At 41.3% G+C, this 23,830-nt stretch overlaps 3 protein-coding genes across 13 annotated transcripts in view; 2 read left to right on the forward strand and 1 right to left on the reverse strand.

Moving 5' to 3' along the window:
• The window catches only part of USP40 (ubiquitin specific peptidase 40), a 42,483-nt gene extending 33,800 nt beyond the window's left edge, over positions 1-8,683 (reverse strand). For 2 of the 8 annotated variants that reach the window (XM_083400557.1, XM_083400551.1), the window contains exons 1-6: positions 7,183-8,660; positions 6,433-6,648; positions 5,492-5,559; positions 3,357-3,470; positions 1,626-1,790; positions 797-943 (exon numbers count right to left, since the gene is read on the reverse strand). In XM_083400557.1, coding sequence (XP_083256683.1) covers positions 797-943; positions 1,626-1,790; positions 3,357-3,470; positions 5,492-5,559; positions 6,433-6,648; positions 7,183-7,198 — 726 coding nt within the window. In that variant the 5' untranslated portion in view covers positions 7,199-8,660. Of the gene's footprint in view, positions 1-796; positions 944-1,625; positions 1,791-3,356; positions 3,471-5,491; positions 5,560-6,432; positions 6,649-7,182 lie in introns of those variants that run through there. The other 6 variants (XM_083400555.1, XM_083400553.1, XR_014502354.1 and 3 more) reach the window with 4 other exon arrangements.
• Positions 8,684-15,627: 6,944 nt separating this feature from the next.
• On the forward strand, positions 15,628-21,294 carry LOC310659379 (UDP-glucuronosyltransferase 1A6-like). 4 transcript variants are annotated; one of them, XM_083402733.1, is made up of 3 exons: positions 15,635-17,647; positions 19,183-19,330; positions 21,041-21,112. In XM_083402733.1, exons 1-2 carry the CDS (start codon positions 16,784-16,786, stop codon positions 19,297-19,299), a joined length of 981 nt encoding a protein of 326 aa, XP_083258859.1. In that variant the 5' UTR covers positions 15,635-16,783; the 3' UTR covers positions 19,300-19,330; positions 21,041-21,112. The 4 variants fall into 4 exon arrangements, with proteins under 4 accessions (XP_083258860.1, XP_083258861.1, XP_083258859.1 ...); XM_083402732.1 differs by lacking the exon at positions 21,041-21,112 and adding an exon at positions 21,161-21,294 and having other exon boundaries at positions 15,636-17,647; XM_083402734.1 differs by lacking the exon at positions 21,041-21,112 and having other exon boundaries at positions 15,628-17,647; positions 19,165-19,316.
• The window catches only part of LOC310659048 (UDP-glucuronosyltransferase 1A6-like), a 29,858-nt gene continuing 26,404 nt past the window's right edge, over positions 20,377-23,830 (forward strand). The window contains exon 1 of the mRNA XM_083401963.1: positions 20,377-21,573. Coding sequence (XP_083258089.1) covers positions 20,716-21,573 — 858 coding nt within the window. The 5' untranslated portion in view covers positions 20,377-20,715. The remainder of the gene's footprint in view (positions 21,574-23,830) is intronic.

Here is a 23,830-nt window from a genome sequence, read left to right on the forward strand (position 1 = left end):
GTTTTTCTAATTTTTATTTTATTTTATTCCCATTTTAATGCATTTTATTATATTTGTATCTTATTGCTACTAGTACAATTGGGTGGAAAGGTGAAATGTAAATTTTACAAATATAATGACAGTCCATGAATAAGACAAAATACACAGGGGGGGGGAATCCAAAGAGAAGACAGCTTAGCCTAATTTTGCAAGGTAAAATTATATAAGAAAAAATATATAAATTAAAACATACAGATTTTATTCATAATCATTAAAAGTACTTAACAAGAGAATATCTTTTAAACGTTCTGGAAAAGTTAAAATCATCTCATATTTTCACACTCTAGTAATCCATATTCGACAATAAGAACTGAAAGCAAGTCTGCACCAAGTCCCTACATTTGCAGGAGGATCATAGTTCTGCAATATATTTACCGTACTTCATGAAGCTCCTTTAAATTTCAAGGGAAGTAGGAGTTTCAGAAATGCAATAGAATACTTGCCCTTCCCACGATCTATGTCAGCCTCCCCCAACCTGAAGCCCTCCAAAACATATCCAGGGCACCATTTTGAAGAGGGCTGACTTGAGCATCTTGGAAGAATTACCATAGCTCTGCACATGATTACAAAACATTTCACTGGCCATTTCTCCCAATTACAACAAGAATAAGTTTCCATCATCTAGAGTACAACCATCCAAGCAAATGACACAATGAATGGATTTTATATTTAAATGAATTTTGCGCAGAAGATAATTAGCCTTATTTTAGGATGTTATATACTCAACATCTGAATAAACAATACTGTAAAATACTACCTTTGTGGCTTCAACTAATTTATTGCATGCTCCACATCGATACAAGTTATCTTTCTCAAAATGTTCTTCTTCCACGTACATATTCCACAAGGCTTCCTCCAAGCCAGATACATCTTTGACAGCAACTGTTAGGTCCAAGAAATCCTCCTACAAAGCCGAGCAGAGAGGAAAGCCCTCCTTTAAAAATGTATTTTAAAGACATTATGGACTTATTTGTACAGCTCATAAGAAAACTACAACCCGAGTCCACCAATGCCAGGAAACAATGGTTAACAGGTTCAGAACAAGTCAAGCTAACTTCAAACCTTGATTTACTATCCTGGCCTGTTCTGAATATGGCAACCAGTTTCCTGGTGACGATAAAATAGGAAACTACTGTTAAATGGAAATTTTCCTGTTTTTCTGCTTGCTAGGGCTGTGTGGGGTGAAAGACTTGTTCATACCTTGGCTTATTGGAAGGTTATTTTGGCTCAAAAGCTGTGTCAATTATGCATAGCAAAAGTTAAAAATATACAATTGTGATTTGCACTGAAATCCCAAAGATCTTTGAAATTTTGGGCAAAGGTTGAGAACTGGACTAGTTTCTAAGATTACATTTGTACCACAATGTTTATTTTAAAAACTTTACTAATTCTCATAATCACATTGAGTTCTGAGCAACAGACAGCTGTATTGAGAAATTTTAACTTGTCTAAAATTTGATCTGCACATTTCTATCAGGACTGCATTTCTAAATGTGAAGCTGCAGGGGACTCCCGGTTAAAAATTTGTCACTGGAAACACAAGAGAGCGCACAGAATACTGTTCTGAAACTTGCCCATGGAATTACCTGTCTCTCACTGACATTCTTGCACTCTTTACAGACAATGTGATTAACGACAGTCCCGTGGTATAGCTGGTTTATTAGATTATGACCAGAGGTCCCAACAAGGGAGGTTTCTAAAGCACTGAATAGAATCCGATTTAACTCCTGCACATCATGTTGTCTCATTTCCTGCAAGATAGGAGATTATTTTTTTTAAAAAAGAATTGACATTGCTTGAAAAGAGTTTCCCTCTTCATTTCAATTAAGATCTAGTTACGCAAATAAACCTAATTTACAACGTCCCTTAAGCTCTTGCCACAGCAGTGCTCACAGATGTCATGTTAACCCAGCAGTGTCTTTTTTGTGGTTGCTTATGTGGGACGCGGGTGGCGCTGTGGGTAAAACCTCAGTGCCTAGGACTGGCTGATCGCAAGGTCGGTGGTTCGAATCCCCGCAGCAGGGTGAGCTCCCATCGTTCGGTCCCAGCTCCTGCCCACCTAGCAGTTCGAAAGCACCCCTAAGTGCAAGTAGATAAATAGGTACCGCTTTACAGCGGGAAGGTAAACGGTGTTTCCGTGTGCTGCGCTGGTGCTGGCTCGCCAGATGCCACTTAGTCACGCTGGCCACGTGACCCGGAAGTGTCTCCGGACAGCGCTGGCTCCCGGCCTCTTAAGCAAGATGAGCGCGCAACCCTAGAGTCAGACACGACTGGACCGTACGGGCAGGGCTACCTTTACCTGTCATTTATTTTGTTCTTCTGGTGTCAGGGACACCCACCAAATTGGAATCTTTGTGGGCTTTCCAACTGATAGCTATATAACTTGAACTTCCATTATGGGATGTCCTCATATCTACTAGAGGAGGGACAGCCAATGTGGTGACCTCTAGGTGTTGCTGGACTACAATTCCCACTGGCTTTTGGCCGTTAGCCATGCTGGTTGGGGCTGATGAGAGGTGAAATCTAGTAACATTTGGAGCGGATCACACTAGCCATTCCTGTGCTAGAATGGTCTGCAATGGAACTGTGGCCAAAAGCACAATTCCCATTTTAACTGTCTGAGCATCTTTCATGCGTTCGAAAGGTGAGATGAAGCTATATTGAAAGCAACATATGAAAGCATTTTAAGAGAGCAAACATGTCATGAACTACCACTAATTGTTGGGAAATTATACAATTTTAATATTTTGCCTTTCATTTCCTATTACAAAAACATACCTGAAACAAAAGAATCTTCAAAAATAATTATGCCCTTAACTTATATGCCTACCAATTAAAATTAATAAACTACCAATTAAATTAAAGTTTGAAGACCTATGAAATATTAACCAGGAAGGAGGGAGGAACCACCTCAAAGGGTTGGATCCTTCCCAGTATCTTGCCACCCCGAGCCTCTCCTGAGGGTCAGGAGACTATGATGAATGGGGTGGATTATAGGGGTGTGGGTCAAGAAGCAGAGCTGTGGACCATCCCTACCCTAGGCTAATATATGTCTGACAATATAGGCAGCCAGGCTAGTAAAATACTTTGGAGGGATTTCATACAAATGTTAAAGGTCTTAAAAATTCTCAACATTATTAATAAATTATTTGGCAAATGTAGTGAAGGAAACTGATACTTACCTTCAGTGAAGCTCTGAACAAAAGTAGTTTGACAAAATATACCGTTTTTATTTCCTTTTTTTCTGGAAGGAAAAGGAAACACGGGGAAAACCACCTTAAGGGCAAGCAGTGCTATCAATGAATACTATATTGTACCTCGTTACTATTCCATCCAAAGCTGTCAGTGAGGTCTGTTGTAGATGCAGCATGTTGATCTAGGAGCAAAAGTTGGGCAAACAACCGTTGGAGCTGTAATGGGATTATTCGAACCTAAACAGAAATGATCATAAACTTTAAGAAGCTGACTTTCCATTAACCTTCAAAGAACATATTTATTAAATTAAAAAAATTACACAAAGTGGTACCTCTTTTTACAAACTTAATTCAGTCCGGAGGTCCATTCTTAACCTGAAACTGTTCTTCACCTGAGGTACCACTTTAGCTAATGGGGCCTCCCGCTGCTGCCAGTGCGTGATTTTTGTTCTCATCCTGAGGTAAAGTTCTTAACCCGAGGTACTACTTCCGGGTTAGCGGAGTCTGTAACCCAAAGTGTTTGTAAACCGAGGTACCACTGTACTGCCTTTCATTAAATACCAAGTCAGTATACAAAAACACAATTCAATTCAAACAATTCAACGTACAATAAAAAAATCTAATAAAAACAAAACATCACATTTACAGCAGCTAGGAATCTTCGAGCTGTTATCAGAGATGAGGCAAAAATTGAGTAAATGGATATATTTTAAGCAGCCATTAGAAGTTCACAGTAGATACCTGCTGTATTTCAGTGGGGAGCGCCCTCCACAGCCTGGAAGCCACAACAAAGAATGCCCTCCCCCAAGTTGCTTCAAGATGAACCTCTGCAGGCTATGGTATAACTAACTGTGCTTCCTCAAAAAATATTAGGGCATGATTTGACCAGATTTCTAACTTACACTGATTTCAGTGGGAAAGAATTAAGTACAGTTCCGTTCTTCCATTTATATCAATTAGGCTGAAGTCTGCTTAGCTTTGGCTGCATCATGCATTTAGCAAACTGCTACATCTGGTTAGTTGAATATTATATAGTAGGGTGAGAAACCTGTAGTCCTCCAGATGTTAGGATTACAACTTCCATCAGTCTGGCCAGTGATCAGGTATGATGGGAGTTTAAGCCTAACATATGAAGCGCCACAGATTCCCCATCTCTATTCAATAGCCATATTAAAACATTTAGCCTCAAAGTGCTTTTTAAATGTTTTCATTTCAATGAAGAAAAGGTTTGGCTAATCAGTAAGGAAATTGTTATAACCTGTAACAAACATAACTAAACAAATATAAATGAGGTATCTGATTACAAGTAATTACTACAGAATTGTAGAGTTGGAAGGGACCCCAAGAGTCATCTAGTCCACCCCCTGCAATGCAGGAATCGCAACCAAAGCACCCATGAGACAGCCATCCAACCTCTGCTTAAAAAGGAAGGAGAGTCCTCATGAGGGGCTCTGTTCCACTGTTGATCAGCTCTTACCATCAGAAAGTTCTTCCAAATGTTTAGCTGGAATTTCCTTTCTTGTAACTTGAAGCCATGGGTTCAAGTCCTACCCTCCAGAGCAGGAGAAAACAAACTTGCTCTCTCTTCCATGTGAAACAACTATATAAAAATAATTTTGCTTAAACCCAATTCCACCTAATTACTTTTCTTAAGAATATATCAAGGGACAGTCCAGGCTTCCCCCTCTGCATGGTAATAATGTCTCACAGCTTTTAAGTGCACAGGGCTAAGACAGATTTGATATTATTTATATTGATTAGTCACACCAACTACAGAGAATGCGCTTGGTCAGAGAATCTTTTTAGACACTGAACAACTTCTCACTGTTTAACATGCTCAGATATCTAAAGTAGATGTTCATGTGGTGATGTTAGGGTAGAAATTCTTCATGTGCAAATAACTAAAGGTTTGTGTAATGAGTGTTTGCACAACAGGACCTGTGTGTATTCTGAAAGCACTGCACCAGAACCTATGCAGGAAAATCCCTGCTTTGCAGATTATATGAGCACATGAAGTAATGTGTGCATCCCCATCTTTGCATTATAAATACATTATTCATCATCTTCATAAATATTTTATTTATTTATTGCATTTATACCCCACCTTTCCTCCAAAGAGATCAAGGTGGCATACAGACGTCTCCCCATTTCATCCTCATGATGATCCTGTGATGTAGTTTAGGCTGCGAATGAGTGGCCCAAGCTAACCTAGTGAACATCATAAACCCTTGAGCTGATTCAAGTATAGAAGTGAATACCTTTGATTCAGGCTTACTGTTGTCTTCCAAAGAACCAAGTTCTTCAGGGCCTATAGAAAACAGTGCTTCTACAACAAAAATGAAAAATACCAATATGAGAACAAATCTCCTACCAACACAACAATTATAAAGAAGGGTGCAAATAGAAATGTTAACTTTCTAAATCAGACTTCATTTTGCTCCTTTGCCCTCCAAATGGGTTTGTATCACAATTTCCATTGGCACCAGCTAGCATGACCATTTTGCTTTTGTCCATTCCCCATGGGACAAAAGGTTTATTTATTCTGAGGAAGTTGTCGGTGTTGGTCCTTGCACAATTTGGCTTTTCAAAAAAATAGTGAGATTGCAGAGTTTAATGTCTGTTCAAAGAAATCAGACAAAAAGGACCATTTTAATACAGTGGGAAGCAAGCGGGCCCTGCCCATTCATCCACAGAGATGAGATGATCTAATAAGGTAAAGCTAAGTCTGAGGCACACAGACATGAAACAGAAATATTATTCGGATTCAGGATCAGGCACTGTGGTGATGACCAACTTACATGAACAGGCAAAACCTCAAATCAATTCTGAATAAAATAAGTCTATGCTACAGCTCTGGATCAACAGTTAGCCATCTAGCCTAATATGTGATGCTGGAAAAATATCAACAGTCTTACCCAAATACACTTTTTCAGAGTATACATTTGTTAACTTTCATTATGCCACACAAGCCTTTTTTGTTACTTTCAACCTTTGTATCTTTCATTGTAGATTTTACTCAATCCTTAGATACTCTGGTCTATAATCCAATACAACATTTAGAAATAAATTTTGGAAGTATTTTATTCATTCATTCCTAGGTTATATTACTATATAGTAAGGTAAACTACTTTGTGTGAAATAACACAAAATCCGGCATTCAGAAAAAGCTATTTTAAAATGTTAAAATACTGTACAGTACCTCTAAATTCTGGTGTGAATAGTAGAGTCTGAAGAAGTGAATTAAGGTAACAGGTTCCACCCTGATTTTTTATTCCACTTAAATTGGTGCTTTCTCTAGGAACAAGCAGCTCAGCATCTTTGTGTTTTGATTTTTGCTTCCCACATTGATTGTTTGACAAAAAGGAGAAGTCTTCATCAAATAAATTTCCAAACATTGTGAAATTATAACACAGACCTTTAAAGAAGAAGATAAAATAATTGTTTACTACAGAACTTTCTATTTTCATCAATTATGTTACACTGGTGTTATCTGAAAAAATATCCATATTTTAAAGTACAATTAAAACCATGAGAAAGATGCTTAGATAATATTTGTCCTTTGAAAATAGCCAACGATAGCACTGAAAGAATGTCTTTGTTGAGGTTTGCTAATGACTGGAGGAAATTATTGCCATTTACATGGCTGGAAGTCTTCAGACTCCTATCCTTCTGACATGACTCCATTCACAACATTGGGGGGGGGGGATAAATTACAACTATGCATAGATTTCAAAGATATAAGTATGGAATGAAAATCAAGAAACAGTGGACAGAATGACTGGTCAAGGAAAGTGGTTAGTCCAGTTTACACCACATATCTCTTGTTACATATGATGGGCCCTGTATAGAGCCCCACCCCATATGGGAATAAATGTACTGGTGAATACAAATGGCTTTCGGTTGTTGTTTTTTACTAAGCATTAACTTATCAAGACATATATGGAAGTACCTGGTAAACTGATCATCTGTAATATCTTGACATACAGCAAGAGGAAGTTTACAACTCCACTAACCAACCTATTTCTACTTAAAGTGCAGCTTTATCCTAATCTGTTTATTTTATTTACTTATTTCATATACTTTTCAGGCAGACCTCAAAAAGTGAATACAATGATAAGCATTGCTTTAAAAAAGTTACAACAGAAATGGCAGGGTGGGATTAACTTGTTTAGAAAAAGCTGTTACTGCATCTTTTTCATTCCCCCTCAGGACACGGTGGCTATTTAGACTTGCCCCCTTGGTGGCAGTTGTGGGGAGGAGAGAGGAGACACTAAGGGAGCTGGCTGTGGTTCCTCCAGCATATACATTGGCAGGACATTACATACGCCACTTAGGACAGAGTTATCAATTACAGTCATACCTTGGGTTACAGATGCTTCAGGTAGTGTGTTTTTGGGTTGCACACCGTGCCGAACCCGGAGGTACCAAAACGGGTTACTTCCGGGTTTCGGCGCTCACACATGTGCAGATGTGCTAAATCGTGCATTGCGCATAAGCACTGAATTGCGACCCGTGTGTGCACAGACACGGCGCATGGATCACGTTCGCAACCTGAGTGTCCACCGTACCTGGAAAGTCCTTTATACCCACACTGTGAAGCAACTCTGAGCAGCTCCAAGTGGGAGAAGACATGTTTTGGAGATTTCCATCAGGAAACAGAAGGAGGGGGGAGGCAGCATAGCCCAAGGGCAACTAGGCAGAAGGAAAGGAGAAGCCAGGGCAGCACCTGCCTGTGAAAACACTCCACGCCCCAGATCGGGACCCGCCTAACGCCCAGCCCGGCTGCCCTCTGCGGTGTGGAGGGGAAAGCAGGTGGGTTACTCACACGGGCAACATGCGCAAGTCAGTTTTGGCCCCGTGCAAGTATCAGGCCCAAAAACACTGGAGAAGAAACCTGCCTCTGATCCCCCTCGCGCTCCTGCCCTGCGCGTTCACACGGGGAAACGGTCCTGGGTCCGAAATCGAGGCGCCTCAGGAAGGCGGCCTCCTCTCCCCGGGCAACGCAAGAGGCGACGCGAGGGCCCCGATTCGCGGCTGCCTGTAGGAGCAAATAAGTCCCGTTGTCAAAGGGGCCGGGAGGCGCAGGGGGGAAAGGATCCGGCGGGACTCTTCTCCCTGACGCGTTTCCTCTCCGTGCGAATGCTCGGTCACGTGAAAAGCGACAAGCAAACAACACACCGCCCGAAGAAGTGGGGCCCAGGCGCCCGGCGCAAGCACCTCACAGAGGACTAGGCCCTCTGAAAGGCCGTGTCACGGGCCCGCGGCGGAGGCACTGCTCCCCCCGGCCCACCCCCCGCCCGCAGCCCAGCCGCGCACCTCAGGAGCAGCAGCAGCAGCAGTGCCAGCGCCACCGGCCCAGCCCGGCCGCTTCCCTCTCGCCTGCGGAGCCGACGGCGCCTTGAGGAAGAAGCCCGAAAGCCGCCCCAAGGCCGCTGGGCTTCCTCGAACCTGCAGCAGAGGTTGCTGGGAACTGTAGTCTCCCCCCGGCTTCTAGCCCGAGCGCCGCCGAGCCGGCGGGCCGCAATGGCTTGTGGGAGTTGTAGTTCTCCCAAGTGCTTAGCCGGTTCACGTAATTCTATCTGTTTCAGTATTTGAACTTTTGTGTGTTTCAAAGTATGGCTGTGAATTTTTCTCGACTTCCTTGCTTTGCTTTTTTGCAAGCCGCTTTGAGGGTTTTTTATTTTTACAATCAAGCGGTGTATAAATTTCTAGAAGCAAAAAAACTAGTAAGTGGCACGAAGCTAGTTCAGGCTTCTGGTGGGGTAAAAATGCTTCCTCCCCCACCCCACCCCCAGTTTCGCTCGTTATTTTTCTTTTCTCCAGCTATTCCAGGTATAGCTAAACATGGTGTGTGATTGTGTGTAGAGGTGCAAATAAAGTGGGGGGCGGGGGAGAGAGCAAATTTATAATGGATGTATGATGTTCACCTGACAAAGGATGTTATATTGATACTAGCTGTCTCTGATATATTTTACTTTTATTGCTGAACAATTTTGGTTACTGCATTGGTTATCAAGACTTGCATGTTATTGGTCTGCAAAAATTAGTGGATCTAAAAATTAGAGAAACAGCTGAAACAGAGTATCAAAAACAGAACAGAAAAACAAAACAAATATCTAGGTATGTAAAATAAGTACATTTGTCCATGGATTGAGTGTCAGAGTCCAGATTCAGAAAAATAAGTGTGTGTGTGTGTGTGTGTGTGTGTGTATACAAACACACACACACATTATTCTCGAGAATGTTGCGGTTGCTTGTATAAATAATAAAGAGATGCCATATCATATTGTTATACACAGCCCAAATTTCCAAGCGGTGCAAGATTCCAGGCATGCTTACCCAGAGTCCAGGTTTCTTTGGGGGGGATGAAACAGCGGAAAATGTGTTGTCTTCATGATTCATGGTTTATTTACACATATATGCAACCTGAGCCTATGATGGAGAGGTTCACAGCATGAAAACTCCAAGAGGATCTTGATTCTCCTATAGCTACAGCCCTGGGTTCAAACAGAAATCAAACATGCTCCAAAAATAGGACCCTCTCTCCAGTTTGTGGCATTTTTTCCCTAGGTCACACCCTGCAAACTCCAGTCCTAAACTTAATTCTGCTTCAAACTTTGTTCTTTGTCTTTCAAACTAACTCTGAGTTAGTTCCCATTTGTCATCTGGCCCAGAGTCCCTTCTTTTTGTCTTTCCTAAGGGCTCCTCACCTTTTCTTTGTCTTCTATCTAATGGCCCGTCACCTCAGGAGATTTTCTGCACATGGGAAGCTGGTTTGGGCTGTCTTTGAACACTGCTAAATCCAGTTTCTAGCAGCCAGTTTTTAACACTCCAAGCATTGATTAACTTCAAACATTTTTTGGACCCAGGAATTTTGGGGAGTCTAGAACCCACAAACTCATAACATTATAGAAAGAGTTTGGGGTAGTGTTTCGACTAAGAAGCAGTATTTAAAATGCTGTTTCTAATTAATGTCTTTTTGCACATGAAAAAAATGTACTTTTATTTTGAAAGAGACTCTGACTACCTTGTAATGTAAATACTGCAGGTTGGAGATGGGTCTGGGGCTGACACTTCAATATCCATGAAGAGGCTACCTTGAATTGGCCAGAACAAGACTGCATGTTACCTTACTCCACCCCTCACACACACGTTTCCCATGAGTGGGTAAATGGAGGACAACCCTGTTGTGGGAAAGTGTAGCTGTGTGTTTGAAGGTACAAAATAAGCCTGAAACACATTACAGGGTGGATGAAAACCTCTCCCTCTTAACTCCAGACCACCTCCTACCCGCAGTATTAGTAGTGGATTACATTACAAGGTTGTTATAGTAGGATACTGTTTCTTCCCTTTCAAATTCAAAACACATTTTTCATGTGCAAAAAGACACCGGGATAGAACCAGCATTTTGCATTCTGCTTGAGTGATGCTTGATTTAAAGCTAGAGCACAAGTGAAAGACTCCATGTGAAGCTGTTCAGACACACACTAGATCATATAGCTGCATCCAGTGCTATTTTTGTTAAGTTGTGGGCGAACATATCAGACGACACAGTGATTCTTCAAACAGCTCTTGTTTCACAGGCCAGAACAGAACTGAACTGAAGGGTTCTGCTTATATAGAGCTCCACTACAACGCAAAAGTAACCACTTTCTGTAACTATCCAATCACTGAACGTCACTTTCAATCCCTTATTTGCATATGTGGACCTGAGTGAAAACTATCTACAGTATCCCCCTGCTGGCCCAGGGTGAGAACTTCAGTACATAACAATTTTTCTAGAAAAAGAGGTACCAGAACTCACCATGAACTCACCCTTGTTCTAAATGTAACTTGAAAAAAGAGACATTAGGCATACCTTTGTAAACCCAGAAATCTTTGATATAAAAAAATGTAAAAAGTAATTACTGTAAAGTAATTAGAATGGCAATGGCGCTCAGCTGAGAAGTGCTGGAACTGAGATCTGGCAAGTTATGGCCCCCCAAAAAGCCCTGGCTGTACCCATGCATGCTGCCTTGTTCTGTCACCACATAAATTTGAAAGGGCCTAGCCCCTTCATTGAAAATATGGGGGGGGGCACCCTACTTGGTGCTCTTGGCTGTACTTATTGCATGGCAGTGAAGTCATTCAGGACTTTCAGATCAGAGCACATTGTTTCTAGATAGCATTGAGACTTGGACATCTCTTTTTCTATACAGTATATAAAATATTCAGCAACTTTTTTTATTTTTCTCAGAACTCTGGTACAATTTCTTACTGATTAACAATCTCCAGTTGGTGGGGTGTTGGATATAAAATATAGTTCTGGAGCTAGCTTGTTTACCCAGTTTAGAGGTGAAGGTACTTTAGCACATTTTACAAAAGCTGTTTAAAACAATAAAGAACAGGATGATGAAAGAACAAGTTCTAGTTAATATAGCTTGAGAACAGCCACTATAAAATTGAGTTAACAGATTAACCTAGCATGAATCAACACAATCAGCTTGAATTTTAAATGCATTTCTTCCTATCCATAGGGAGGTAAGCAGTTCAAAGTCTGTTGTTTTAACATTTGATCCAATTTCAGGGAGATATCTACTAAAGTCCTGATGCAAGGCAACAGTGTGATATCTAACCAATGTTTAATTGCTAGTCAGATATTAATACAGTCAGAGGTAAATAGAGGACAGGACTCTTGTACCTTTAATCTTAATCCGTTCCTTTGAAATATGCTCACCTTAAAAGAACTATAACTTTTGTGCCTATTCTGCAGCATGAATGAAGAGAGTGCCATTTAGCCCTTCAATTCAGGCAGCAAAATGTTCTGGACCAGCCATGTGCTCCCATTTGTACGAACGATTGATATTAACTAATCAGATACAGAAACTGCTGGCTTCTTCTGCAAAATACTGTAGTCACTTCAAGAATTTAGTCTTACCTAATGCACAGTTTGTTTTAAGCTGCTTTATTTTTAAGACATGTCCTCTTCATCATTGCTGGCCAACAGAAGACAGACAGGATTAGAAAGACAACAACAACAATATCCTGCCCAAGTGTGGTTTCCCCACTCTGGGAGGCTTACAGAATATATAAAACAAAATAAAACATCCAACATTAAAAACTTCCCAACACAGGGCTGCCTTCAGGTGTCTTCTAAAAGTTGCATTGTTCTTTATCTCCTTGACAGTATTTAAAACATGGTAGCCCAATCCTGTGCATATTTACTTGGAAAGAAGACATTGGAAAGCAATGACTAGGATTGCAATTATACTGGGAAGTATCACTTGTACGACTTGTGTACATGGACAGTAAATGCAGAAAAGAGGGAGTAGATGATGGTAATGGGAAAAACAAAATACTGTCCTGTAGTAATTGATGCAGAGGTAAACTTGAATGCATTAATCCTGTGTTCAGTACCTCTGGACCTATCAGGCAGGTAAGGGCAGAGAGTGGGATCGCCAGAGAGAGAGATACTAGAAATAGCTCAAAATAACCTTGGCTAAGAAATGAAGACCAAAACACCTTTATCATGAGAGTAGGTAGATGGGGCTTTCAGGCTTAGAAGTGAGGAGGGCTATTTTTAATTTTTATTGTGTACACTAAAACACTGCATGTTGATGTAGCAGTCACATAACATAACATTGATCACAGGGGGGAAAGTCACTTCCCTTTAAAAATGTTAAAGGCACTTAACCCAGCACAAAAACTTCTATTTATTTCTAATAATTTTGTCACGAAATAAAAATGTTATAGGAATTAATTGCTTTTTCCCGTCGATGGAAGAAGATTGGAAAAAAATCAAAGTATATTTACAGAAACACTGTAAAATTAATGAATGTTAGAAGAATGCTGGAATGAAGTTATATGGTTTTAGCAGAAATGTTATAAAGAATTAAGCAAAAACCGATTGTTAATGGGTTAAGGTGGAAACTTTAAAGTTAGATTGTGTTAAGGTAAAAAATAGAACAAAAAATGGAGAAAGATGGAAAGGATTTGCTGAAACAGCTAACTGAACTAGAATACAAAAAAGGGAAGTGTGAGGAGGTCGATGAAACAAATGAATGAAAGGTAAAGGTATGGAAATATTGGATGTGTTTTTAAATGTTTTTGTTTTTTTCTTGCTGTTTTGATGTATTGTTTTTTTCTTTTCTTTCACTTTTCATATTGTTTGTTAAATTGTCTTTTTATTGCTTCTTTTTTCTTTCTTTTTCTGTAACTATAAACTTCTAATAAATATTACTTTAAAAAAAAAGGAATTAATTGCTTTCTCCCTTTAAGTAACACACAAATGTTAAAGATGTCCTGTACAGCAACAAAAACCCACCTATTAATATGAAATTTGACAGGCTTCATTCTGTCTGAATGGGTACTATGCTCCAAATTTCATCCAATTCTATCAGAAATGTTGTAAGTTTATAAATATTTATTAGTTTTCCAATTATAGTCCAGGAGGAAGTAATCAGGACATCTGAAAACGAGGTGACATTTCACCTCAGATGCAAACCACATAATGTCAAATCATGCTGAGGTAACCAGTCATCTCAGCAACCTGTTATCTGAGCAAACAAAAGTGAGTTCGAAGGTGAATATACCGTATTTTTTGCACCATAACACTCACTTTTTTCCTCCTAGAAAGTAAGGGGAAATATCTGTGCGTGTTATGAGGCAAATGCCTACGGATGGCGGGGGGATCTGCTGCAATCGTGAGCAGAGGATCCATGGTTCCCCTTCCTTCCTTCCTCTTTATGCTTGCTTTGAAACAGCAAGGCGGGAGAAGAGCCGCTGAGTGGGGAGGAGAGAGAGACAGAGAGCCTGAATGCTTTAAAGGAGCAAAGTGGGAGAGGAGATGAGCCACTTACACGAGTGTAAGCGGGTCCTGTCCGGTTGGCTCCTTTAAGGCAAGCAGGCTCTCTGTCCCTCTCTCCTCCCCACTCGCTAAATAACAGCAACGTTTTTTCAAGCAGGCTCTCTGTCTCTCTCTCTCCTCCCCACTCCTCTTATAAGAGCCTTCTCCTATTATACCCCTCTTCTGCATTATTAACAGCATCCTTCTCCACCCACCCCACACGTGTTCCTTGTCCCTTGAGTGCTTTTCCTTCCCTCCCCACTTAAAACATGGTTACAAAGCACGGATCCACATGGATCCTCAGGATTTTTGCACTGGGTCACCCCAAACTCACCATCAGATCACATAGCATGTCCATGGCTACAGCTTCCACCAAAAAAATCACGCACCCACTGTTGCCTGGGGCCGCAGTGGTGCAAAAACGTGGTTACAAAGCACGGATCCACATGGATCCTCAGGATTTTTGCACTGGGCTGCCCCAAACTCACCGTCAGATCACATGTCTGTGGCCACAGTATGAACCACAAAAATCATACATCCACTGTTTCGTTTAGAATATTTTTTTCCTTGTTTTCCTCCTCTAAAAACTATGTGCGTGTTATAGTTGGGTGCGTGTTATAGAGCGAAAATACGGTATTTATTTTATTATTTATGCACAGCCCTATTAGCTAGTATAATTGGTAGGTAGTTCCCCTCTAATATCATGCAGAAGATCCATTTTAAGAGCGAAAAGGCAGGAGTCAGAAATCTCTCTACTTTCATGGCACACAAAACACACTAGACTCCATGAAATTTCATTAACTCAAATTCAAGACTGCTTAACTTTTATATAGATCTTTTTAAGCTTTGCTTCCACATGTTTACTACACATGAAGAAAGAAATATAGCCCCTGAGGTTATGTGCCCTGCTGCCTCCACTGCTCATATATAACACATACACATTCAGTGACAAGTTAGCTGTATGCGTATAGGTGCTCCATACTGGTAATCTAATTTATTCTGGGGAGCTACTTCCTTTTACATAAGCACACCAAGCCCAATCAACTACTCTGAAGTGAGGCCTGAGCCCTCAAAATCCAGTTTAGATTACTAAACTTTGAGAAGTATAGCTTAGGTTTTACACACACACACACACATCTCATCTCCAGTGTGTCAAATCTCCCATTGTCATGTGTAGTTTGGCCCTTGGGCTGAGCTGATTTTGCAGCAGAACTTAGTTTAGTTTAAGCTAACCTCTGAGCATGTCCATAGTTAACAGCTTTTTGTCTGTGCAACACTCCAGTTTCTTAGCACAGAGGCAGACCAACAGACAAAACTATGGCTTATCAACTCTGATCATAGCTGTCAACCTTCCCTTTCTTTGCAGGAAATTCCCTTATTCCAGCGCCGTTTTCCGCTGCTATCCCGGATTGTTAGATATCCCATAGACTGTCTCCGGGACAGGTGAGGCTGCTGATCCCTTATTTTCAAATCTGAAAGTTGACAGCTATGACTCTGATATTTCACCCGACCAAAGTAAGCACAAAACATGGTTTAAACCAGCATTCAAAATCACAGTTTCTGCTACCGGTGATCATAAGCTATGTTTTAATTATTATTTATTAAATTTGTATACCGTCCTTTATCGGAAGATCACAGGGCGATTCAGAACATAGAAATACAAAATGAGAGCATAAAATACATAAGAAAAACAAACCAATAACTCCCATCCCACACTTAAAAGGGCCTAGAATGTTAAGCAGCCCAAGGCCTGGTTAAGGAGTAGCGTTTTTGCCTGGTGCCTAAAGATTCCACAAATCTCATGGAGGGGGCACACAAAAATGGGCCTCAAATGAGGATTTCAGGGTCTGGGTTGGTTCATATGGGGAGACGTGGTCCTTGAGGAATTGCAGTCCTGAGCCCTTTAAGGCTTTATAGGCCAAAAGCTGGGCTTTGAATTAGGCCTGGAAACTAATTGGCAGCCAGCGCAGTCGGACCAGGATTGGTGTAATATGCTCAAGCCATCTTGCCCTGGTGAGCAACCTAGCTGCCAAATTCTGAAGTTTCTGAACCGTCTTCAGAGGCAGCCCTACGTATAACATGTAATAATCTAATGAAGAAGACACTAACTAGAGTACAGACAACAGGAGTTAGGCTGTCTCTGTCCAGATCGGGGCACAGCTGGGCTACCAGCTGAAGCTGATGGAAGGCACCCCATCAATAGCAGGCAGCCTCCTATCCATCTGGTTTAGGGAATCGCCCACTAACAGCGCCTCAATCTTATCCAGACTGAGCTCCAGGTTGTTGGCTCTCATCCAGCCCCCCTTCCTTTACAGACTTCTGACAAAACCACAGTTTATAATCACATTTTGATCTGGTCTCTGAACTGTCATGTCTCTTATCAGCAGCTTTCCCTAGCTGTTACAAAACCTGTTTTCACTACTTTGCACTTCAGATTAGCCTATCACTTCCTTTCCTGATCCTTCCTAATCAGGGCCTTTTGTTAGTTCATAAATGAGCTGTAGCATTGCACCATTGCTTATGGTGCTTCATTCTCAGGGCAAACAGGAGGGCTTTCATGGCCATGAACTTTCAGCATGTTGGACTAATGATTAATGCAGACGGGTAGAATATCTGGCTTATAGACTAAAGCAAGATTAGTTTTTTATTCCTGCGCTAAACAAGTACACAATACAGAAATACACAAGGGTTTCCTCTTATTGACAGACTTTTTCTGGATGAAGAGATGGCTTATCTTTTTCATCGGCCTATCCACTTGACTGCATGGCTTCTGTTTTTGATTGCTATCATTAACTTTGCTGAAACTGGGAAGCTGCTGGTGATACCTCAAGATGGAAGCCACTGGCTCAGCATGAATGCTGTTGTCAAGAAGCTCAGTGAAAAGGGTCACGAGGTAACAGTGGTGGCACCAGAAATTAATTTGCTCTTAAAGGAATCAAAGCATTATAAACAGAAAACATACCCAGTGCCATACAAAAAGGCAGATCTTGATGCTGGATTTCGAAAGTTTGCTTCCAACCTTTTCCGTAAGGTTTCTTTTCCTTACACAATTCTTCAAGAATATCAGAACAACATGTATATAATAAATATGTTTTTCTACAACTGTGACAGCCTTCTGAAGAACAAAGAAATCATCAAGTACCTGGAAGAGACTCAGTTTGATGCGCTTTTCACAGATCCAGCTTTGCCATGTGGAGTCATCCTCGCTGAACATCTTTCGATCCCTTCCGTGTACTTCTTTCGTGGATTCCCATGCAGTTTAGAGCATGCAATTTGTAAATCTCCAAACCCAACTTCCTATATCCCAAGATGCTATACCAGGTACACAGACCAAATGACTTTCACCCAACGTGTGATTAATCTGTTTGTCAATTCTGTAGAAACATCACTTTTTAAAACTCTGTATAATAAGTATGAAGATATCGCTTCGGAATTTCTACAAAGAGATGTTCACTTGCCAACACTTTACAGAAATGGCTCTGTCTGGCTTTTACGGTACGACTTTGTATTTGAGTATCCCAGGCCTGTGATGCCAGGTATGGTCTTCATTGGAGGGATAAATTGTGAAGAAGGCAAAGTCCTGCCACAGGTACGTCCATTACTTTTTATTCACAAATTCTTTAAGGATAAAAATTGCATTTAAGTGAGAAGTGCTTATGCATGTAATAGTACATGTAAAGGATATGAATAATAAATTGCACATTGCGAATGTCAATCATGAGGGTTACATTTGCGTTATTTCCACAATGAATGGAACATCATCCAGTGAACATTGCAAATGAAATCAAGCCGTTTAGAATACACCAAGTGATAGAATTTAAGACATGGCTCCAAAACTAATGTTGCAGTCTTATGCACACCTACTCAAGAGCAAGTTACATTTAATTCAGTGAAACATACTTCCAGGTAAACACACATAGGATGCTAGGGGTATATTATAAAAGAATGCTCTGATTACACTTTGTGAACTAGGTAAAAGCCTGGTTTATAGTTGCATGGGTGACTGGCTGCATAGAACCTATATCAGAGTTGCTAGGGTCTTCTGCGTAATTGCTGGGAGAGGTCAATGGGACTTACTTCTGAATAGACATATTGTGCTGTTGGAGTATGTTTTGTTGGATGTGTTGCAGCCGGCTGGACCTGAGCATGTGGACCCAGATGTATGAGTAGATTCAGCCCTGGGTCTGCATACCCAGGTTTCTGTGGTGGCCCGAAATGCATTTGCACAGTTAAAATTTGTGCACAATCTGTGCCCATTCCTGTAGGCTGATCTGGCCACAATGACACATCTTAGTTATATCCTGTCTGGATTACTGCGGGGTTGCCTTTGAAATGTAGTCAGAAACTTCAACTGGCCCTAAGAGGTGCAGACAAACTGTTGACGGGCTGGTAGTAAGGAGCATATGGCCCTTGTTACAGCAGCTCCACTGGCTACCAGCCTGTTTCTGGCAACGGTGAACATCTGGAATTCCTAATAAACTGCAAGTCTAATGTCCATTAGATACATCTACAGGGTTTCCATGAAGAAGATACAAATTATACTGACATACAAATTCCATTGCAAACACACATTTTAAAGGACCGATTTCCATTGTTACTGACAGAGGATCTAATACTTCTTGATCTATCCACTTTGCAGTTACCTCTGGCTCCCTTTCTCCAATTACAGTCAAAGTGATCAAATATAAATATCTTAATCAAATTAGGTAATGGGGCTTGAGGGTTTTTTAGGTGGAGCATGCCAGTCCTGATCTCTTGTGATAAGCATGGTAATGCTAAAGGTACCTAAAGCCATAGCTAGAGGGGGGCAGCAGGGTTAGACAGGTGTTTTGCCCCAGGTGAAGGCTCCAGAGGGGCACCACAGAGGCTCCCAGCCTGTGTGTGTGTGTGTGTGTGTGTGTGTGTGTGTGTGTACACAAATGCTTGGGTGGGTGGGTGCACACTGGGTTTTTGGCCCCAGGGGAAATACAGCCTAGCTAAACAGCAGTGACATTCTGAACTAATAAACGTGAAATGAATAAATATGATTGACTTAAAAATGCTAAAATGATTCCAGTTGTATGCCCTGTATTCCTTTGTGGTTCTTATTCCTTTGATAAGGTATAGGTTGGATTCCTACTGTAGGTCAGGCGTTCAGCAGTTGGACTTGATGACTCAGTGGGCTTCGTTTTCATTCTACATGGATTTCTTATTCTTCCTAAGCTGGAGTTGTGGGCACAAAAAAGAAAACCGCGTTTTTAACTGAAGAAGACAACCTTTATTTCACATTCAGGTTAGAAACCGATGTAATCCATGTTCAGACATCAAAAGATGACTGTTGCATTTGTAAATACTGTGAACCGCCCTGATTGAGAGCAGTATACAAATTTAATAAATTAAAAAAATAATAGAGGATTGTTGGTATTTTACTGCCGATGGATGAAATATATCCTAAGCCAGTTTTGATGAATTTATAAATAAATTAGGAGTTTATTATTCAGTTTGACCCTGATTGATTCAGCACTTCTGAAATAGCCCAATTTGAACTGACCCAATTCAGAAGTTCTGTTGTTCAGCTTGGGTCAGATTCTGATTCTTGATTTGGGAAAACTGAAGCATCACACTTCCCTCTTTACTATGGTCTTCTTTTTTAAGGCTATGACTTTTTTTTCAGAATTAGATGAAATTAAGTTTGGGGGGAAACAAGAAACTGTTTTGAATGGCCAGTTCCTCTGGCAGCTGCTCCTTTGCAAAGGCTCCAAGGTCCTGATGGCAAATTTTCATTCTCACTTTTCTCCCACCTCTGCCCAGTACAGTGAATGTACAGCCTTAAGGTTAAATTAACTGACAGTTAGAATTCCATAATGGTTTTTGATTTTTGTGCAAAGCAGCCATAGATATGCAGCTACTTGGAGTTAAAAGATGGCCATACTAACATGCCGTTTCCCAGTCGAAATGACCCACAACTTGCTTTTCACTCCATGGAGAGAGAGAAAAACTCCTGCTTGATGGGTAGAGAGAGCAGCTTCCTGCTCCAGATTTAAAGCTTCCAAGTGCATAATGGAACTAAGTAAAGAGGGTTTAGGGCAGCAGTCAGGGAGATAACTGTAAGGGAACAGCTACCAGGAAGTGAGTTAGCAGAAACAGACCGGGGATAGAGAGAGTTGGGGAGTTGAAAGCAAGTTTGTTTGAATAAAGTTGGTTCATATTACTCTTGTTTGATCATTCATGTAACTGACATGTGGCATACCGCTTGGTAAACAACCAAATATCACTTGGTAAACAAAGCAAAGCAGAAAAGCTGATGCAAGCATATGTATGAGTAGTGCTGCCTGCAGTTTGACCCTCAGAGATTGATTTGGAACAGCAAGCAGATCACGCCACAAACATGTGAAGAGATGCATGCTGTATTAAGGAGCTATGTCTGGTACATTATTTTAGCACTTTTGGGCACCCATGCTTGAAGAAGATTTTGTGCGAGCTACAAAATCAGGCCAAATTTCTAACTGATCCAGTGCAAGTATTTCACCAGTGTCACTGGGGAAAGTGACACTCATTAATCAGCAACCTTGGCTTTATACCAATCATTAACAAGATGGGCAGGTAAATCCAAGGTTAACGGCGCTGCTCAGGATTTAAAAGGTAGCGTTACATAACAAATATAGGCTGTCATTGAAGATGGATTCCGCCGGGCCTCGCTTTTATGGCAGCGCTGTCTGTCTTGTCTTTGTTCTCCTCTGCTTTGGAGAGGCAAAGAGGCTGCTAGTGATACCTCAGGATGGAAGCCACTGGCTCAGCATGCGTGCTGTAGTGGAGAAGCTCAGTGAAAGAGGGCATGAGATAGTTGTGGTGGCTCCAGAAGTTAATCTGCTCATGAAAGAATCAAAGTATTACACAAGGAAAACATTTGCTGTGCCATATACAGCAGACGATCTTTCCCAGCGTTTCCGTTCGTTTGGCAACCAGCCCTTTGATGAAGTCTCTTTTCCTGCCATGATTTTAGGAGCATATAGGAGCTTAATGCATCTCGTTGAGATGTTTTTCATTAATTGCAAAAGCCTTGTGAGGAACAGAGAAGTCATGAAGTACCTGGAAGAGACTCAGTTTGATGCACTTTTCACAGATCCAGCTTTGCCATGTGGAGTCATCCTCGCTGAACATCTCTCCATCCCTTCTGTGTACTTCTTTCGTGGATTCCCATGCAATTTAGAGAATGCTATCAGCAAATGTCCAGACCCAGTTTCTTATGTCCCAAGATGCTATAGCAGCCACACTGATCACATGACATTTGCCCAGCGAGTGTTGAACCAGCTCATTAGCTTCTTAGAGACGCCACTTTTTAAGAGACTGTACAGTTCTTACCAAGAGCTTGCTTCAGAACTCCTTCAGAGAGACATTCACTTACCAACACTTTACAGAAATGGCTCTGTCTGGCTTTTACGATATGACTTTGTATTTGAGTATCCCAGACCTGTGATGCCAAATATGGTCTTCATTGGAGGAATTAACTGTGAAGAGGGCAAAATCCTGCCACAGGTAGGTGCTATGTATCAATGGTTTTGAGCTTAGATCTGTGTTGCTACCATGCTCTTTGCTACAAACACAGCCACACTTGAATGAATTATCATAGTGAGATGTTGATTTCTGTACTCCTGTTTGAAAACAAGTTTGGTAGGGGCATGAGATGGGACATTTGTGGCTGTAGCTCAGCAGTTGTGGAGATAAACCTTTGCTTAAAGAAAACTGGCTGGTCCTGTGATTATTTGATCTGAGAAACATGGCCGTATTGACTCGTTACAGCAGAGGTTTGTCAAAATTGCCTTTCTGGTGCTTGTTGACATTGAGGGATAGTGTATAAGCTATATCTACTGTTTTCCATTTCATTTGTGACTTTTAACTGTTATTATATTTTTATGTCACAAGTTAGTTGCAACCTCTTTAATAGGCCCCATGCAAGCTACACTGTTATTCAGGAAGGGTGGTTAAGGGTGGGGGGGGGAATGAAAAAGGTGTTATTTGAGTATGATACAAACCAACACCCCCACAGAGAACTGGATCAGATTAAAAAGAGCAGTGTAGTAGAAGCTGGGGAGAAGGAGGAGAGAGAAATAGAAGAAATGGGTATGTGTGCAGTTATATCCCTGGCCTTCTTTTACAAACTATATGAAAAACATGTCAAAATGGAGGGGGGACAAGAGTGCCTGGGTGAATCTAAAGAGGAAGGCATTCCTTGAGCACAATGTTTTACTGGGCAAGGATCACACGATGAGCAGCTACAGGGATGGGGGCTCAAAGGAAGGAGACACAAGAGAGTCAGCCTGCCTGGGTTTATGCCACTAACTGCTCCCCTAAAATTACACTGGTTTCAGAAGTCTAAGCTCAGTTATAGTCTTAGAAAGAAAAAACAAACGAACTAAATGCATTTGCAATGAAGTATCAAGGTGCAGAAAAGGAAAGAATTAATGAGATGTCCTTGACAACAGGCAATGCTTGACTCTAGATGGATGTGTACATTTCAAGCACCCCCACCCCTCCGGAAAAATAAACCCGGAAACTGTGATTGATTAAGTGTGCTGGGAGCTGTAGCTCTGTGATTAACAAACTACAGTTCCCAGGATTCTTTGTGAGGGGAGCTTTAATTGTGTTTGCAGCCTTATTGGGAGGTCACAGAGGTTTCAGTAGCCAACTGATAAGTGATACAGTGTGGTTTTGGTTGAATTATCAAACAGGGAACACATGACTTTAGCTCTTCCAAGTTCAGTTGTCAAGTCAGCAGAAAAAGTCTGGGGCATTCTCCTCTGCATTTCAGTAGGGGGTGTTGACTGGAACTGAGAAATGCATCCTGTCCTAACTTGTTAGCTCTTGCCGGGGATCATTTCCAGATAAAACAGAGAATTGTGAACCAAGGGGATAGTGTGAGAAGGAACAGAAAATGGGGGCAAATTTTTATTTTAGACTTTGGCAGCCTAACTGCAGACCTGTAGCCTCTACTATGGGTCGGCCAATCATGTTACATCACTCACGAATCAGGTGCCCGATAAGGAAAGCTCTGGTTTAAAGAGTTGTGGTAGCAAGTACTTAATGCCCTGATTAGGAGTGACAGCCCCCACTACCTGCCAGTACATTCCTGCATGTGTTACTATGATGGATGATAGGATATTGTGCAACTTGACACCCAGTCACAGCACACCAGTATACAGTAGGCCTGCAGCTTACACAGGGGTACATTTCAGGGATTGTGCCTAAAGTTAAAACCATGAATAGTCAATATACAATGGCAGGTGGTATTGCCAAAGTACTTTTTCCCTCCCCTTTATATTCCCTCCCTCTGCCCCCTATTTATTCATTCATTGCCAAGTGAATTAAGCTGAATGCGCATAAGCTAAATGTGAGTAAGTTGTGGGCTTAATATACAGGAGAATCAAATGGGGCTATATCCCTTGGCTTATGCTGTGCATACTTAGAGCCCACAAGGTGGGAGAACATGTGCTTTGAGGGTCATTGAAGGAGCAGTGAAATAGGCAAGTTTGCTGATGATACAAAATCTTCAGTGTGATGAAAACCAAAAGAGATTGCATTCAATGTAAGCAAGTGTAAAGTGAAGCATGAAAGCCAAAGAAGTGTGGGTGGGACATTTTCTCCTAGTCTACTGGCCACGTTTTCTGCAGCTGGGGAGAAAAGCCTTAACTTTCTCCCCATTTGTTGCCATCTCCCCCTAACTGCACCCCACTTGGCAATTAGTCTCAGTACATGGGAACTTCCCCCAAATTGCTGGGCCAGGATGAGGCACAGG

The sequence above is a fragment of the Podarcis tiliguerta genome (assembly GCF_965153285.1).
Source record: "Podarcis tiliguerta genome assembly, chromosome: 1".
NCBI classification, from domain to species: domain Eukaryota; kingdom Metazoa; phylum Chordata; class Lepidosauria; order Squamata; family Lacertidae; genus Podarcis; species Podarcis tiliguerta.